The sequence below is a fragment of the Myripristis murdjan genome, chromosome 20 (assembly GCF_902150065.1).
Source record: "Myripristis murdjan chromosome 20, fMyrMur1.1, whole genome shotgun sequence".
Taxonomy (NCBI): Eukaryota; Metazoa; Chordata; class Actinopteri; order Holocentriformes; family Holocentridae; genus Myripristis; species Myripristis murdjan.
In genome coordinates, this window is record NC_043999.1 from 11,156,037 (window position 1) to 11,174,224 (window position 18,188).

Here is an 18,188-nt window from a genome sequence, read left to right on the forward strand (position 1 = left end):
TTTATCCCAATTCCTTTCTCTGGAACTGCCACCCCAAACCCTGTCACCTCTGTGTCTGGTTGTTTAGCGCCGTCTGTGTATATCTGTGTGAAATCACTATATTCTTTCATTACATGATACTTGAATGTACTCACCAAATCTATTGTACCTTTACCCTTCCTTTTCACCTCTAACAAGTACCAATCTACTCCAGGCCACACAATCACTGGATAAACTAATGTTGGGCTGATCTTTCATCTCAAATATTCCATATTCTTTTGCTATATCATTCCCTATTCTAGCAAAGTTATCCCTGTGGCGAAATATAAACATCTTTGCTTTCCTGTGTCTGCCTCCACCTACATTTATAATCTGTGTTCTAGACATTTCGTTCTCAATTTTATTGCTCCTTTAGCCAATTTGGCCGCTATTTATTTGTCTAGTGCTTCCACATCAGCAGCCATCCAACAAAAGTGGACATCATTCCCTGTGATCTCTTAAATTCGTGATATTGCTGTGTAAATTTCAGTTAGCAGGCAATCCTCTCTGACTGTGTGGCTAAACGGCAGCCTCCATTTGTGCAGCACGACAGATATACTTTATCTATCCAGTGTGTACACTCACAACTATGGCTGTAGTTGTCGCGGGGGTTGGACTACGACCAGCTGACGCTCCAGTCAATGAAAGTGCCGCTTCCGGATCGATGAAATCCCGCGTTTTTCCAAATTACTGACAGGATTTCAGAGCCGAGTGCGCCCCCACTGTTGTTGGTGATGTTATTATGCTTAAGAAACACAGGGACGCATGACTTAAGCACACAGTTTTATTGCACAAATGCTTCATGCTTAAAGAAATAAGTAAATAAATAAACACATAACGTGAAATGATATAAGTGGTGAGTGCAAAGGCTGCAGAGATCAGGTTGCTATACTGTGCATTTTCACAAAACTTTTAGAAATATGAATTTATATTGAGTTGTTCAGGTCGGGAAAACTGAGACAGGAAGTGACTTTATTTAGCATTGTAAGGGTGCAGCTGACATATTCATGTTATACAATTTTTGTATGAAAATGGATACAATAAAAAATAATAATGAAAAAGTAAAGCAAATCAGAAAGAAAAAAAATAACAAAGCTTATAGGCCTATAAATGAAATATTAAAATAGATTATGTATGTGAGCTGGACAAGCCAAGCTTCTGCTAGGGAACTTTATTTATACGCATATGTATTGAAGAAGAGTATACGCCCGAAACAGAGGTGGCCAAAATGCTTAAATATTCCCAGATCTACAAGAAATATTGGTTCTGTGAACTATGTCTATGTCTTCCAATGATGGCTTCTTAAGTTATACCAATAACAACAAGAAGTATGGATTGTGTCAGACTGTTTCATTTGGCCTGATGAGGCTGGGAGCCAAATAATGCACTAAACCACAGCACCGCCCGGGCCAGTGCCTCTTATTCGCCGTTTATGGAGTGCCAAAGCCTCTTGGGCTACAAACTGGATGAAGGCAGGGTCACCTACGTCTAGCTCGGCTGGCACTGACAGGGTTACCGGGGCAGCGTCCAGTATGGTAACGACCACGCTGGTGTCCGCTTTGGATCTGTTATTCTGTGATATCTGTTGCTGCGGCGTCACCTGAAAACGTCGAACGTATAAATAAAGTGAAGATAACTACTATAATAACAACACACTTAAGATCAATAAAATGTAACACACTGAAAATAAAGATACAGCAATTAGTTTGATATAACCTGCAAAATTACTATTGACATGATATCGCGCGTCTCAAATTAAGTTTTGGGCTCACTTATGTAAACTAATGAAACTAAGAGTAAGTATTACAAACCGGAATAAGTCTTACAAACCGGAATAATTAATAATTAATTAATAATTTGTCACCTTAGCAGCTTTTGTGCTTTTTATGAGCCAGTCACTGTATATAGCATTCAATAAAGAAAGTAGAGCAGATTCTGAGTTTATAGTTTCAAAATGGCTCACTCATATAAGTGGGTCACTGATTTTTCTTCAGGAGAGGTTTTTTCCTACATCAGTCAAAAAGTGACTGATGTAGGAAAAAACTGTAGCCTTTATAATGGACTACAAATGCTATCATCTCCAAAATATCACAAGCCATTTTTGACATTTCTTAAGGTTATCTAATATCATCAAGTGTCTATACATATGTAGCTATGTCCATACCGTGATCACAGTGAAGATGTTGTGTGGGTCCAGGGAGCTGTTGGACAGCTGGCTGACCCAGCCGTACTGTTCCTCCATGTTCCTGAGCCATCTCTGTGTGTCTGCCGTGTGCCTCTGGACCAGCTGCAGCCGGCCCTCATACTGCTGACGGGAGGCGTTCAGCAGCAGGTTGAGCTCTTCCTGCTCAGAGTGAAGCTGCCTCATACTGGGACACTCTGTAGACGTGGTGCACAAAAAAAAAAAACAAACAAACAAAAAACACATGAGGACATACAAAAGGAGGGGTGCCCAAATCCAGGCATGCATAGAGAAGTCTGCACCAGTGAAACAGGTTGCTAACTGTTGGCAGGGATGCACTGTATTGGATTTTTCATATATTTGTCCACTTGTGATGATCTGAACCACTCAGAACAAGTGTAAAAATATTAGACCTTTATTTTGTCTAATTGAGGGGGAATTGAGGTCATTGAAATACACTGAAATACATCTTAATTCTACAATTAAGATTTAAAAATTTAAAGTTCAAAATATTACCGTGCAGCTACTTGTTTTGCTCATTATAATCTTCATATGCATCCAATTGTGATTGGTTCAGAAGATTAAGGCCCCTAAATAAATATTTTACCACAATCCATGCCCTTTTCAAAAAAAAAAAAAGAGGGATGGACAGATTATCAGCAGACTACCAGCACTGGCCAAAACCGGCTTTAAAAAGCAATATGGGTAACACGCCAGAAGAATTTTTACTGCCAATATTTGGTTGATTGTAAAATTTGACTTTTTTGTCAGTGTGTCATCAATGAAAAAAAAAAACATACTTATCTCAAGACAGGCCTCTAAAAAGCTGAGTCTGTTTTGTACCTGCACTTGCATACTGACTCATAAAAAATGAATAATATCACTTTCTACTGGCTGTTATGGGTGGTGAGATATTAGATATTTGTATCAGACTCAAAAACCAACAAACAAAGATATAGTTTACAAATAGGTGCAGAGTTTATGTTTGAGGTTCAAAGTTTTTGTGTTTCTGTGTGTATGCATAATTGTGCAGTATGAAGAGCTGAACTGATCTGAAGCCAGTAGTTATTAATGAAAACACAGGTGTATGTGCTGGTGTTTTACCGGTTAACAGATATTCCTCACACATCTCACACCGGCCCTGCAGCTGCCAGCACTCTGATGGTTGTCTGCGCAGCTGTCTGCACAGGTGTCTGCTGGGGAACTGGCCTGAATCAGGAAATGATCCTGTGTTTTTTTTTTTTTGGAGATAAGCAAAGATAGACAAAGTATTCAGATATGACAGTTTTAGTTCAGTCATGGCAAAAGACAATGCTTATGTCAGGTGAAGGCAAATAGAATGGATACAAACTCAAAGATCTATCATCTTTGTGCAGCAGATGGCATCACATACCTCTTGACTGCTGATAGTCCTCCTCGGCCTCATGTATCTCCTCAAACACATCAGCGACTGTGGAGCTGAATTCTTCCAGCACAGTCCTCCCAAAGTTATACACTGAATCAAAGACATGATCCAGATCGGTAGCCCTGAACAAGCCTGCTCTCCAGCCTTCCTGCGTTGAGGACAGAGGCTTGGGCTTCAGCTCTGCTGTGAAGGCCACTAGGAAGGAACGTCCAAATACCTCCTGCATCCTCTTCACCAAAACCACGCTTTGGTTGTACAGGACGCTGATGTTGGACAGCAGCTGGCTGAAGGATGCCTCTGCCTGCAGCAGCTCCAGATCGGCTGCCCCCTCTGTTATCTGGTTCTGGTTTAGCACTGAGTTAAAATGATCTGGATTCTCCTCGTTCTGCTCTGGAGCTCCCAACTGAGTGGCCATCCTCCTGAAAAACTCCTCCACCTGATAAGAGATATTGTTATACAGACCTGTATGTGAGAACAGTACTTTTGGAGTCTCAGATGGGGCTGGGTAATATGGACAAAATCAAATATAATACTTTTGACTGGATACCACGACATCAGTATTGTATGGGTGACTTATTGGTGCTTTAACAAGATAATTTCGCAAAAGAGATTTGATCAAAAAATCATTAGTAATGTGGATATAATGACCAAGCAGTTTGAACTGTTAAACAAGCGCAGAAAATTGTATCCCTTTGTTGTAATGCAGGAAAACACAACATTTAGGCCATATCATGATAATCTCAGACAGGGTATCACCCAGCCTGACTGGCAAGCCAAACAGTTCTGAGGTTTGAGACTTTTCCGTAGGATTATGGTGAGGTCAAACCTTGAGTGAGAAGGAGGAGAAGCCGCGGCGACAGGTGGAGGTATAGAAAGTCTTGCAGGTGTCTTCAAGACAGGGGCGACACTCCTCAAAGGAAGTCTTGACTGAATCGTGGCACTGCTGTTCTGCCTCCTGAAGCTTCTGCTCTGTTTCCCGGGCCAGCTGCAATGCCCCCTGAAGGAACCCAAAGACAGAGACACCCGAAGACTGTCACCGAATGAATGTGGTGCCTGTTAATAAAAATAAGATGTGGTTTGAAGCCCTGGCTCACAGTCCTGCCTTTTATTCTGAACTGACAAAGAAAACCGATAAATCTGCAGACAGTCTATTAATCCAGACTGTAGTATAACTACACCCCCAACTCCCTACACCAGCCTTTCTCCCACATTCATTATTTACTGTCTGCTTTGAGGTTTCTCCATAAGCCTTTGTGCGGTTTCGACTGTATGAGCCAGAAAATATGTGGTGGGCGTCAGCACACAAAGACTTGTGCATAATAGTTCAACAGCTTACTCAACTGGTCCTGTCTGAGTGTGCAAAGTTAGCATAATGTGTGAATCACATGATGATTTCATGGTGTTTTGATCATGGATTTCTCTCACTGGGGTGCTCTGTGCAACCCTGCACTACAACGTGGCATGAAGATGTATAGGTTCTGGATCCTTAAACAATAAGAACAGGATCACAGAAATAGAGCTTGTACCTTCATCTTGTCACTGCTGTGTCTCAGGACGTCCATGAGATGCGCATGTTTCTCCTCTTTTTTCTCCATCATTTCCTTCATCTGCTTCACCCCGAATAAAGCTTGCTTTATTTCCTCATCAACATACTGCTCCCCTGCACTGGACAGCTCTTAACACACACACATACACAAACATACAACACAGTTAACACTCGCTGCTGGATGAATATTAGTCCATCTAATTGTCTGTCATCAAAGGACTGTGTATCAAACTCAAGTGTAGACTCACTCTGCAGCATGGCCTCATTCAGCGGGGGAGAGTCAGCGGCAGAGAGCAGGACTTCAAACAGAGCTATGCAGAGTGTTTGAACAAGCAGAGTCCTCATCCTGTCTGAAGCTCTGTGAAGAGCGCAAAACTGACTCATTATTTTACTATGGAGAACCACAGAGCAGTTCTTAATACAACAGAAAGAAACTGTTTGATTTTACTGATGGTTGTTGAAACCTCTCAGTCTTATTCACGCCTCAAAAAGCCTGCTCATGATATTATGATTACCCACAAGGAGGCGCCGTTTCTCAAGCTTTACGATTTTGAGGCCAAATGAAATTCAATGGACATTACTGGAAACTGATTACTCACAAGCACTAAACAAGAGTGCCCAACCAAATTAATCTTAATAACAAGATGCTTTGGTATAGAGTATTTATTATGATCATGATTCTTTATATTAAGGGTATTACTAACAGGGGATGTAACACACATTATTTTGGATATCAATGATCAAAAATATAGACAGGCACAGAGTTAGGTTAAAAGAGGAACTACAGGACAATGCAGGCCTAACATGGCATAACGGACAATGAACCTACTTTTACCTTTTGGCAATTAAAGTAAATTTTTCACAAGATACAAGACAGACAATTATGCCTCCCAAGATGCAAAGTTGCAAGATGCATGTTTGCTGTATTGAAAATCCATATCTCAGCCTCCCGTTAGACATTGATTGTGGTAACCGCATGCCAAAAAGAAACCAGAGAGATATCTGACATATTTTACTGCCTATAAAACAGGTCCTTACCTTGAGGACGATGATAGCATCAACCTCCAGAACAGAAGCAGCAGGTTTTGCTGTTGGAGAGAAGCCTGGAGAGAGGAGATAGGGTGAGACGTCTGCTTTACTCGAAGGATTGTTCTATTTTTATGGTTCCACTCAGCGGCACAGATCCTATTAGTGTATTTGCATTATTGGTTATTAAGCCTTACACACACACACAGCATAACTACAAATCAGCTTTAGGCCAGCATTAATACGTTGCAAATATAACATGCTAAATAGTTTACATATCTATCTCACTCTGTTCAACAAACTCCAGAGCCCCCCCACAGGTAAAACTTTCTACCTTAATCTCCTTCAGGCCGACAGTAAGCCTGGGCTTCCTGCGGAGACCTGGCGGACACTGCCAAGGTCCTGAGCTCTGTGTTGTAGGCCACAACATGAATGTGAGAGGGGCACGTACACGTACATGTGCACAGACATGCATGCTGCACACACACACACACACTTCTCCCAGCAGAAAGAAACCAAGGGTGCAGATTCACAGGACTTTAAGGCTATTATCTGTGTGTGTGTGTGCATGCGCCTTAGGGGAAAGAAATAAAGTTAAGGACAGTTGTGATTCATCAAAATAGTTAAGTATTTTCTTTTTTAATTGTTTTGTTTCCTGAGGGAAAACAAGCAAGTATGGGATTCTTGAAAGTGAAGTTTTTTCTTTACATTAAGATTTTGTTTGCAGTGAAAAAGTTAGCCTTTATATTAGACTGTTTGGTGCGGATTTCACAGTAGTCATAGTTTTCCTCACTGTATCTTACAATTTAAGATTAGCATTTTATTGTTCCGCTTGGCTTGTCGCTATTTTTATAGTTCGGTCAAGACTTAATAGGCTTTGAGACAAAAGTCAATTAAAATGTCTGGGTCTTATTTTTATAACTTTGCCACGTGTTTCTGTAAACCGTATATGTAGCCACACCAAATAGCTATAGAGTAAGAAATCAGGAATAGTTTATAAGGGTTTAATTGCACTTATTTGAGCCTTCTTTAGAACTTCTTAAACTTTACTCTTAAGTCACGTGACCCAGAACTCATGCAAGACATCTCTTCATATCATCTTTGTAGGGAAGGCCTCTTCGTGTCCTCCTGTCTTCCCGGCCTCGACCAGCTCTCATAACTACTAGTGAATTCTGGATTAATTGAGCTGCTTTTATTCTTATCATGATATCTTAGTATGGCACCAGTGGAGCAAATGTGGAATTTATGTGTGCTTTCTCAGCCTTGGATAATTTGAACCCACTGTTGAAAGCCTTGACCCAGCAAACGAGGTCCCAACCTCTGAATGAGGACCAGCAGGAGCCTGGCTGTTAGATACCTGACCCTCAGCTGCTTTTTATCAGCTCACCATGATCCCTATCTGAGCCGTAATACCAGCCTGCCGCTCCAATTATACACGACAGTAAAATAACAGTTTTGAAGCCCTTAGGAAAACAAGTAATTTGCCATTTTATCATCTCAGGCTGGTCTGGAATCCAATATGTGTTGGGTTGTGTCAAAACCCAAGCTATTAACGCTGAATGTGGGCTTGAAGGCTCTGTTATCAAAAGAGCAAAAAGCTTGGGGTTTGATGTTTTTGGTGCTTTTGGAAGCTCAGAAGATGTCCGAGTAGAGCAAGTTAGGGTTAGGCTACTTGCTTATTCTGTAAATCGACTGAGATGAACCAAGCTAGTGTGAAATGTTCAACTGGCGGGCACGCACACACACACACACACACACACAACACCCACAACACACACACAATACAATGTGGGGCTCATTAAGTGTTCCTCTGACACTAACCTGTGCTGTTATGAGACAAGATAAGAGTTAAATCGGGCAAATTTCTTTGATGTTCCTCATTAGTCTCGGGAAGATGCTGCTGGTTTCTGCCTTTGATCAGTGATCTGCATCTGCAGGCCAGAAGGATTATGGACACAGGAACCTGGATTTCATCACACCTTGAAGCAGTGAAATGCCCACTGGTGGAAATCCCAGAGTCCAGCTTCAACAGATTGTGATTTCTTCTTCATCTTGGCGGCGGCTGACAACACAATGAGGCAATAAACAAATAAATAACTCTTGCATTGGTTTGCTTTTGCCCTAATACAGAGAAAGACATTTTAGATGAACAGGATAAGTGTTAGTTAATTTTACTATGTCTGTAAAGTCCTCGCAGGAACATTATATGATACCACATTTGACAAAAATGCCAACAAGTGTGATAAAGTAATTACTGAAAAACACCGAAACACTATAAATCCCTATGGAAATATGGTAGGAATTTTGAAGTTGTTTTTGTTAGGGTGTGTGTTCATATAAACGACCAGGAAACTGTACTGCAGTGTCACCGTTTCAGTGTCAGCCCCCCCTCACCTCCCCAAACCTTTGAAATTATCTTTAATGAGTACCAGATTTTCACCCGGGGACGCGATTGCCATCAACCCCCAGTAATTTAATCTCATCTCCGGCTGGATTATTGCAGCGCCGCACGACGTCCCCGGGTCTGCGGCGCTGAAAGACATCAGCACCTCTGTTTCCCCTCCAGGAGTAGCCGAAACATTTGTAGCGGAGCCAGGGCAGGATGTGGAGTCACCTCTGCTCCGTGACATTTGGTGTGGGACGGCGACCATGAAACTTTTAGCCTACAGGGGTTTTGACTGTGGCTGCAGGCAGCTCACTGGCAACAGGTAATATAATACTTCCATGGCAACGGGTAACAGCTGCGTCAAGTTACACAGAAACGACCGGACGAAAACCGGAAGTACGGTGCTTTGACAAAATAAAAGCATCGTAGTAGCTGACTGGTGGGTTTAAAGTGACATAAAACATTTGTCAGTCTAAGTAAGAGCTACCCTTTAGGCACATATAATATTTATGGGTTTTTTTTTTTTCACGTAGGCCAATGTTAACTAAAGCCCCTTGTAACGTAAGACAGTGTTGTTAGCCTAATTGACCTTTCAATCTAAAATTAATTTTAGCCTACAGGTGTGACAAGTGAGATAGCTTGCTTATCATCTGAGATTTTCAATACTATGGTCATGAACTAGCTTAATTAGATATTGATATTTTGACCAATTTTCTTTGTTGCCATTCAAGGCTCCAGAAAGTTTAACTTGTACACTGGAAAAAAGCAGCAGCAACAACAAAAAAATGTCGTTGCGCTATTTTCTCGACTTAAGTTTAATAGGTCAGTTCACTCAATAATAAAACATGTCACTAACGGTATCCAACTCACCCTCACGTCAGTCGCTGGCCGATAAACGTTGTATTTTGAAAGTTTCACCGGAAGTCGTCGTTATCCTCGCGGACTTGACACAGCAGTGGCACAGTTTCTCAGTCCGTGACTCCTCTCCTTGAGCGCAGCGCTGCAGGACAAGGCTTCGGGATATCGCATCTCTCCCGCAAAAGCTCCAGAGCAAGCCACACGAACTCGACCATGGGATTTTAACTGAAAACTAAACATGAAGACAAACTTATAGCGTTCTCCTTAGTCAGCGTCGCGCTCTCCGTGGAAGTGATTTAGACCTACATCTTTGGTTGAACTGGATGTTGAGATGCGCACAAAGTGACAGGGGTCCTCATCTCTTCTACAGTCCTCACAGATTTTATAAAACGCCATGAAAGGTATGTGCATGTTTCTCAACAAAAATACCTGTTGTTGTTGTTGTTGTTGTTGTTGTTTTTTTTAAACCAGTCTTTGATTTCATTGCGGCTGTTCCTATTTCTTCGCGGTCCGTGAATCACATCTGGATGACATTACGGTACTGCGGGGCAGAACTTGAGCAAAACTCTGAAGTAGTAGTGAAGGAGTTTACTTTTTTTCCCCTTCCACCACTTGCGTCTCACGGATGGAAAGGAAAGCCCAATTCATGTTTGCACTGCTGATAAAACTGTACATTTGCTAAACCAAGCATGAATCATTACGCATGTTCCGTAAATGCGTGGTTAGATTGACGTATTGTCTCCACAAAAAGCGTATTGAAACTGAAAATCACTGAGGATCACCTAATAGTGCATGAGGTCTAATATCTGCAGGAAGGCTCCACAGTTATCATCACCAACTTTTTTTTTTTTTTTTTTTTTTTTTTTTTTGGTTTGCAAGTAGTCAATTAAAGGAATTGTGTATTTACATTTTCCTGCAATAATCACACTTTTATTCAAAATTTTCAAGAGATATAGCAGAGAAAGCATAAAATAATCATTAAACCATCACTGCATCACTCAAGGTGGCAGAAGTGGCTTGCTTGGGAGCTGGTGCCCCCCTGCTGCAGGTCTTCATCTAGTTTTGGGGCACAGACCCCCCCCTACTAGCTCATCCTGTCCAGGCTGTCTCCCTTGCCCCTGCCCCCCATGCCGCCCCCCTGGTCCCATCTGTTTACCATTACCAGTGATGTTCTCTCCCTGCTCTGGTCTTCAGTGTAGTGTAGCAGAGTGTAATTAGGGTTTACTGTCAACAACCCAGAGAAACCGCAGCCTGTGGCTTTTACAGCTCTTTGGACCTCCTATCTCCTCTCAACACACACACAGACGAGCTAGATGTGGAGATGTAGTCAAAAATGACATTCCACTATCTGCCGACTCAAAGCTGGTTGGCTGTCTCCACTCTGCTAAAGAGAGATCATTGTATTCAAGGATAACATTATGAATTCTTGGCTCTTGTGCAGCTGCCCCACAGTGTTTTGTGTTCTGTTTTGCTCCATGGTCACCTGGAGTCCCACCAACTGCTCTAAACACAATGTGCACCCAGCGGCGTGTTTATGACTTTATGATTTATGTCTCTCGTTATGTCACACAGACGATTTTGCAGACGAGGAGGAAGTACAGTCTTTTGGATACAAGCGGTTCGGTGAGTGAGAAGCAACTGTCATCTTTTTTTTTTTTCTGACGGTGGAAGAGAGTGGGAGTCTTGAATGTGGAAGAGAGGGAAGCCGACTCACACGGAGCTTTTTCCATAAAACTTTTATTGAGAATGTTTCGGGAATGAAATGTTGTCAATAAAAGGCTCTAAGTGTGTGGGCTTTGCTCTTCTCTGTTGCTGCCTACCCAGCCAATCACCTCACCTTGACATGCATGTACTGATTTGTCTAATTAATTCAAAAAACACATATTTTTCATGTCATATACATACACGGCTGTCCGTCTGAGCCCTTGTGTGTCCTGGTAGTGGGCTTGGTCATGGACGTCTTTGCCTCTCAGGACTGAAATTGAGTTAAACTCACAGGCTAAATGTGGCTGACAGCCTGTGAGGTCCAGCTCACCACAAGCGTATCGACTGCTGACAGCACTTGTCAGGTCAAGGAGGCATTGTTTCAAAAACTCTCTCTCTCTCTCTCTTTCATGCGCTCAAATTGAGTCACTCGAACATGTTGAGTCAATACAATATGTCAACACATACACATGCTGTGGTGTGTCCACACAAAAACACAAATACATGTACAGTGCACATACTGTCATACGCAAACTCAACATCTGTAATACTGGGAGTTTATGACCCACAGGCCAGACAAGACTAAAGCAAAAAGTGCATAAAAAGTGCATTTGTGCTCTGTCTGTCCCTCAGTGCTGACTTTATTTTGGTCCGTTCTACCCTTGTGTTTGTTTTCTCTCACACACTGAGCCGAGGGTCTGTGTTGTGTGTTAATCGTTACTTAGTTACTAACAAATGAACATGGAAAAACAGCAGACAACAAACATTAAAGTGGTGCTGAGAATCAAAGAGAACAAGTAAAAAGTGGATTAGCACGAGGATGCTAACCATTTAGTGCATGTATTCATCTTGTAAAGTGGTTTGGATTACAAACAAAAACTGCCACCAAAGCACCAAAGGCCAGATGTTATGGGGACACACACACACACACACACATACACACAACATTAACATTCTCCTTGGAGACCGAGAGTGTGCTCCATCATTGTAGTGTTGACTCAACAGTGATTTGGGATTAGGAGCCTCTCTGTCTCTGTATTTAGGGTGTTGCTCCATTATGAGTCATTCACACACAGTTAGGCCGAGGTCCATGAGAGTGGATGGGGAGCACCGGACCCCTCTGTTTACCCCAGCATCGGCGGAGACGAATTCAAACTGTGTTAAAACACAATCCACCTCATCAAAGTGTCACCCGAGTCGAGGCATCCTGTTTGTCTTTCTCTGTGCGCGTGCGAGTCCCGCTCATGGATTAGATTAAAGAGCTATGGGGAGGCAAGCCAAAGCCAGCTCACTTTTAACTTTATTCAAATGAACTCTTGACATTTGGAAGAGTGGGAAGAGAGAGGGTCTGGCCAAGCTGCTGAACTCTGAGTGGAGTGTTGTTGGCCCAGTGACGGATACGGCAGCTGTTTGGAGGGGCCTGCTCCGAGGGTCCACCTCTTCTCTCCAGAGGCTTCATTGTGCAAGAGTATTGCATCCATGCAAAACCATCACAAAGCCTTGTTCTTCAACTGTTACAGTTGTGCTGGCTGCACTTGGGGAACCAAACAAGTATGTCCTCTGTCCCTGTTTTGCTTTAGCTGGTTGTGTTTATTAACAGTGTTATGAGATGTCAGATTGTTGTGTGAAGCTGCATTCACTCTGTAAAAACTCTGTAACTCTCAACAGAGTGTCCTCAAGCAGCCTGAAAAGCTGAATATGGGTAAAACAAACAAACAAACAAACAAACAAACAAACAAAAAAACACCAGTTGGGTGTCCTTTAGGTTTGTGGAGGCTGAAGAGGCTGGTGACAGTGTGTGCTTTTGACACGATTCCCTACTAGGAATGCGTTTGGAAAGATAAAGGTACAATCAAATGCCACGGCCTGACTTGTTTGCTTCATCTTCCAAGAATCCAGAGTTGTTTACGAGATTCTCCTCCGGCCCCTCCATCTTGAATTCCAAAATTCCAACTTCTTGTCACAGCTCTGCAATGAAATGTAGGATAATCTGTAAAGCAGATAGGGAAATACTGACTCCTCTGCCAGACATTTTTTTCTCTGCTTTTCACTGCTTTGGCTGTAACTCACATACACGCTGACGAACTCAGGCTTGCCTTGGGCTTTTCTGCCAAAGCATAAAGACCTTTGGAGACCCGGTGTTAAATGTTAAAATGTGTGATATCAACACACATGTCCAAGTAACACTTTGTGACCACGTGTTGACATGTGTTTAAATGCACCTCTGGAGGAGTTTTTACGTCTGCTGACAAGTGCAGACTCACCCACGAAAGGGGTCAGGTCTCTGAAGGTCAAAAATGAGCCCCCCTGTTCCTGTGGCAGTCGATTTACACAAAGATATGTTTCAAATATGACAGACTGTTTCTGATTTGCTGTCTTTCTCACTTCCCAACATTATATACACAGACCTGCCAGAAGGCATGCATACATCATGTAAGTTTACACAAATACACATAGTCAGGCGCACACACACACCAGCGTACACACTGAGTGAATTCATATGGTTATCCCATCTCAATCCCTGCCGAACTGAAGCCAGCTCAAAATTGCCTCCACAGTCCTCAAGCTTTAGACATATTTATTTTTCTGGGGAAGGTTGACATAAGAAGGCCATTAGAATAAAGAGAAATTTACCTGAGCCTTGGCTGAACTCTGCGATTTTAAGAACTGCTGTAAGCGTTGGTCACTGGCCACTGGAAGGCACTTTGCGGTCTTTATTTGCCCTTATCCTGGCTTGAACCATGAACTCCCCAGCCACCAACACCACAAGTGTGAAAGCCGAATAACTTAGACCCTGTTTGATCCAATTTGCCGCTTTGAAGGTTAAACCCACCCTTAATTGCCTTTAGAAACAACTATTGGCAATGTACCTTGCATTTTGGGTCAGTGGGGCCATTTCTTTGACAATGTATTCCTTTCTCATTTCCATGTATAATGTTCAAATGTAGATAATGTGATATCATGATAAGATACTTCCAGCACGGCTACGCTGGAGTCAACACTTTGTGCCAACATTCAGCAATCATACAAGGAGAAATCCATCATACAAGAGGAAGAAATACCAATTTCTCCACTGGCAGGAACCTCGATAGTCCATAGTGCAATGCAGTTACAATTCATGTTTTGTTTAGAGTAAGGGCTGCCAACTCTCACTTTTTCTTGACTGGGAAATGTCCTGCTCTCTTGCCCTTAGTATACTATAGCTGTCAGCTTTTCTACCTACATGTATAACTCATGGCTGAATGCAACGAAACTAAAGATATTTTGGGAAATACTTTCTGAAATAGAGGTCGATGAGGCAGCGTGCAGGAAAGTGGGTACACCAAAAAAGTGAAATACTGCATTTCATCACAGAATGGCAATAACTATAAACATCACACACTGATATATAACCGCAACAGCATCCAAGCATAGATTTTTCCCTTAAGAAGATACAATTCAGTAAGTTCACGCTTGTGCTAAATCATGTGTTTTATATATATGGGATTTTAAAGAATTAAGGCGGATTTTTCGTAAGCCTTTTAACTTGCCCTGGCATTCGCTTCCAGTGTGCATTGGGTCTTATATTTTTCAGTGCCAGATAGTAATTCATGTTGATCTCCAGGTAGGTAGGAGTCAGGCCCAGTCATGGAGTAACGGAGGGCTGGCTGCTCCATGCTGCAGTCACGGTGGAGATCCTCCTGGGATCTGCTCTCATGTCTGGACGGGAGGCTTACTCCCTCGACTTCTCTCTCTCCTTTTCCCACACATCTGGGTTTGGAGTGGCCAGGCTCAGGCGGTTTGTGGCCGGTGTGGAACCCAGAGCGCGCTAATCTATTTCCTGCACTTGTTATGTTTTCTCCAGCGAGGCCCGGAACATTCCTGGAGCCAAGCACGGTGCTGGGGTCTATGCCCGGGCCCAGCTGTGTCAGCATAGCCAGGGCTTGGTTCGGTCCAGTGGGTTTCTCTGGCAAGGAATGCGCACTACATTCCCCTGCTTCACGCCCACCTCTGCCATAGTCAAAATGACACCTCATCCGTCCTGCTACACATGGACGTAAGCATGGTAGTAAGATTGCATTTGACACACACCGACTGTGACATTTAATAATGAGAATCGCATATTTTCATCTGATACTCCGCAGTCTGCTTGTCAGAATTGTTGTTGAGAATTTGTACACACTTTCTTGTGGTTGCTTGCTTTTTTTACAGCGCTGTGATGCGGTTTTCTCCAATTCTCTTGGATCTCTGTTAAAATTCCATGGCAGGTTTTGATTAGTCATTATTGTTGCAAAGTGTACCATGCCTTTTTCAGTATTTGCCATGCTCATATTGAGTTTTTCATGTGGCCTTGGGACTCCCTCAGAGTGGGAATGCCTTTGCAAGATGTGTTTATCCTGTGTATGCGTGTCTAACTCTCTGTTTTTTTAATGTGTTTGACTTTAAGTTCCTACAGAACGCTTCACGAGAGTATTTGTGAAATCAAATCAAGTATGTGGAATTTATCACGCTTCCCTCTTTGCTGCTTATGTGCACATTTTCTTGACTTGTGTGCTTCTCATAGTTCACTGGTTCACAGGTCTTACTGTCATTGTATGCATCTTGTCAGTTAAGTCGTGTTTTATTGCACCCCGGTGACCTTTTCTGCTGAGCGGCGGTCATGTTGAAGCTCCAGACCCAGACACACTTCAGTCTAAACCTGACCTGACTGTGAGACTGCACTGGGTCAACCACCTGTGTATCTTCTGCTGAGCTGGGGGGGAAGCAGACAGAGATGGGAAAGCACTTACTCAAGTCACCTCTGGACCGCAGCTACTATGAGAAAAAGGGTTCCCACACTTGCTCAGTGACTTTCAATGTTTTATTCGGTGAAATTCAAGCTCCCAAATTGGCATGTTTAGACGTCATACGGTAGATGCCATTTTTTTTATTGATGATCTTGTCAAGTCAAGAAATCCTGGTGAACTTAAAGGATTTTCCAGGCTAGTGGGAACATTGAAAACACAGCCCCAGAGATTACAGGAGAAGGGAGAATTAAATGTGGTGAAAGGGGAGGAGAAAGCCAGGGGATTTAGTGTGCATTTGTATGTGAGTGAGAGAAAGAGAAATAGAGAGTGGAGCAGGGGCTACAAATTATATTTCCTTAGCAGACACCCAGAAAAAAAAGAGTCAAAATAAGCGTAAATTGGATTTGAAGCAGTCATGAACAGGCATACTAGAGCAGAATGACTGCAAATGTACATGACAAAAGTAAGCAAACAAGTTAAGTAAGTGGCCTAAGTTAGGGAAGTGAGCAAGAGAAGTAAGTAAAGTAATAGTGCATGATAACCACTGCCCATCCATATCAAGACAGATCTGAGCCAACATAAAAATGTCTGTAATTCATTTATACAATGACTGAAGAATGTGCCATAAGCAAAACAAACAAACAAGCAAACAAACAAAAACTGACAGTTGACATGAAGACTGGACATTTACAGAGGCTCTGTACATTTAGTAGATTCGGTTTTTGATTAAATGTAAAACTCCAATAGTTTTATTTGTGTAGCTGTAAGAATGATCTGTTGCGATTTTTTTTTTTTTTGCAGATTTGTGCAGCATATATGTGAAAGTTAGACTTAATCGGGGGCCTATATATCTGTACGGTCTGTCGGTCAGCAGTGTGATCCAGAGGGCCATATCTCCAAATCTGTTTGGTTGATCATCATGAATTTTGGTGGCAACATTCATTTTGCCTAGAGCATGTTATCTGTCCATTTTGGTGAACCTATGATCTGTGATACCCATGATAGTGCCACCAGCAGGAAAAATTGGCAGTATTGCAGTGGAATATCTCAAAATCTGTGTGATGGATCACCATGAATTTCGGTGATATTATTCATGCTGGCTAGAGGATGAATACAATTTTGGTGACCCCATGACCTTCCCACTAGTGCCCTCAGGAGGTCCAGCGGGGCATCTGCATTAGAAATAACACCATTATTTTAATATGTTTTAAAATTAGGACCACTGCTATAGTGCCACCATCAGAGCTATTTGCTAAATATTGTGCATATTTATGCAAAGGAAGGCAGTTTTAGTAAGAAAGAGAGAATAATACATAGAAATACAATAAAGACTTGCAGCAGAACAGGCCAGCCACTAAAAATACAGAAAGTCAGCCAGTGGTGTATAGACACCAGCTCCACTTTCTCTGTCCAGGGGTAGGAGAGTTCACCCAGCGAGTTTGAAGCAGGCTGTTAAAACAGAGCTCTTGGTGTAAACAACCAGAGGATGATATACAGAGCAGGGTTTTCCTTGTATCTGGTTTGGGAGAATCTCACACCACAAGGACAGACAGCAGTGAGACGGGAGGAGAGATAGTGCTGAGGAGCTGAAAGAGCAACAAGTCCAGGAGGTGCTGAGTGAGGGGGTATTTCATCCCAGGAGGAAGGGAAGGGAGTGAAAAGCAAAAGGGGAGAAGAGGGCAGGAGGAGAAGATCCAGCTTGTTGAAAGACAAGAGCAGGAAGAGGATGGATGGGTTTCGAGGAACATGAGAGAACCTCTTTGTGGGTAGATAACACTGTGAGACCCTAATGTGTGTGTATGTGTGTGTGCTGGGGTGGGAGAGACAGGGCAGGGAGGGAGTTATTGCAGGAGCTGTAATGGTATGAGATCCAGCTGGATGTTGTGTTTATCTGAAGATGGAGATGGAGCTGTAGATTGACAGTCATCTGAGTGACACATGCACACGTACTCACACACATGCGATTAAAAACAAAGGATTACTACAGCGGGCTGGTTTTGCATACGCTTTCGCTCCTCTTCCTCACAGACAGACGGAGACAGTTCAGACAGTGTCTTATCTCAGTTATAATTCAATCCTTTCAGTGTGGAATCCCACCGGACCGTCTGAACTCCAAGAGAGGCAGCCAAAAGGCAAATGGCAGCAGATCAAAGATGATATTTATGAATGCATAATTTTTTTTTTTTTTCGACTTCACAACATCATTTTAATGTAGACTAGTTCGGCAGCGGGTATAGCAACTACAGTATAGTAGATGATTTTAACATCACAAGTGATATCAAAACTTTCCGCTCACT

General features: G+C 42.5%; 2 protein-coding genes across 2 annotated transcripts in view; one reads left to right on the forward strand and one right to left on the reverse strand.

The window, feature by feature from the left end:
- Window positions 1–788: 788 nt before the first annotated feature.
- LOC115378713 (clusterin-like protein 1) lies at window positions 789–6,481 on the reverse strand. Its single transcript, XM_030079156.1, has 8 exons — window positions 6,190–6,481; window positions 5,400–5,509; window positions 5,132–5,280; window positions 4,432–4,602; window positions 3,594–4,041; window positions 3,305–3,427; window positions 2,183–2,397; window positions 789–1,618 (listed from the first exon to the last, which is right to left on the reverse strand). The coding sequence occupies exons 1-8, from the start codon at window positions 6,207–6,209 to the stop codon at window positions 1,406–1,408; spliced, it is 1,449 nt and encodes a 482-aa protein (XP_029935016.1). The 5' UTR covers window positions 6,210–6,481; the 3' UTR covers window positions 789–1,405.
- A 3,074-nt stretch (window positions 6,482–9,555) lies between these two features.
- The window catches only part of LOC115378712 (collectin-12-like), a 35,163-nt gene continuing 26,530 nt past the window's right edge, over window positions 9,556–18,188 (forward strand). The window contains exons 1-2 of the mRNA XM_030079155.1: window positions 9,556–9,822; window positions 10,994–11,044. Coding sequence (XP_029935015.1) covers window positions 9,816–9,822; window positions 10,994–11,044 — 58 coding nt within the window. The 5' untranslated portion in view covers window positions 9,556–9,815. The remainder of the gene's footprint in view (window positions 9,823–10,993; window positions 11,045–18,188) is intronic.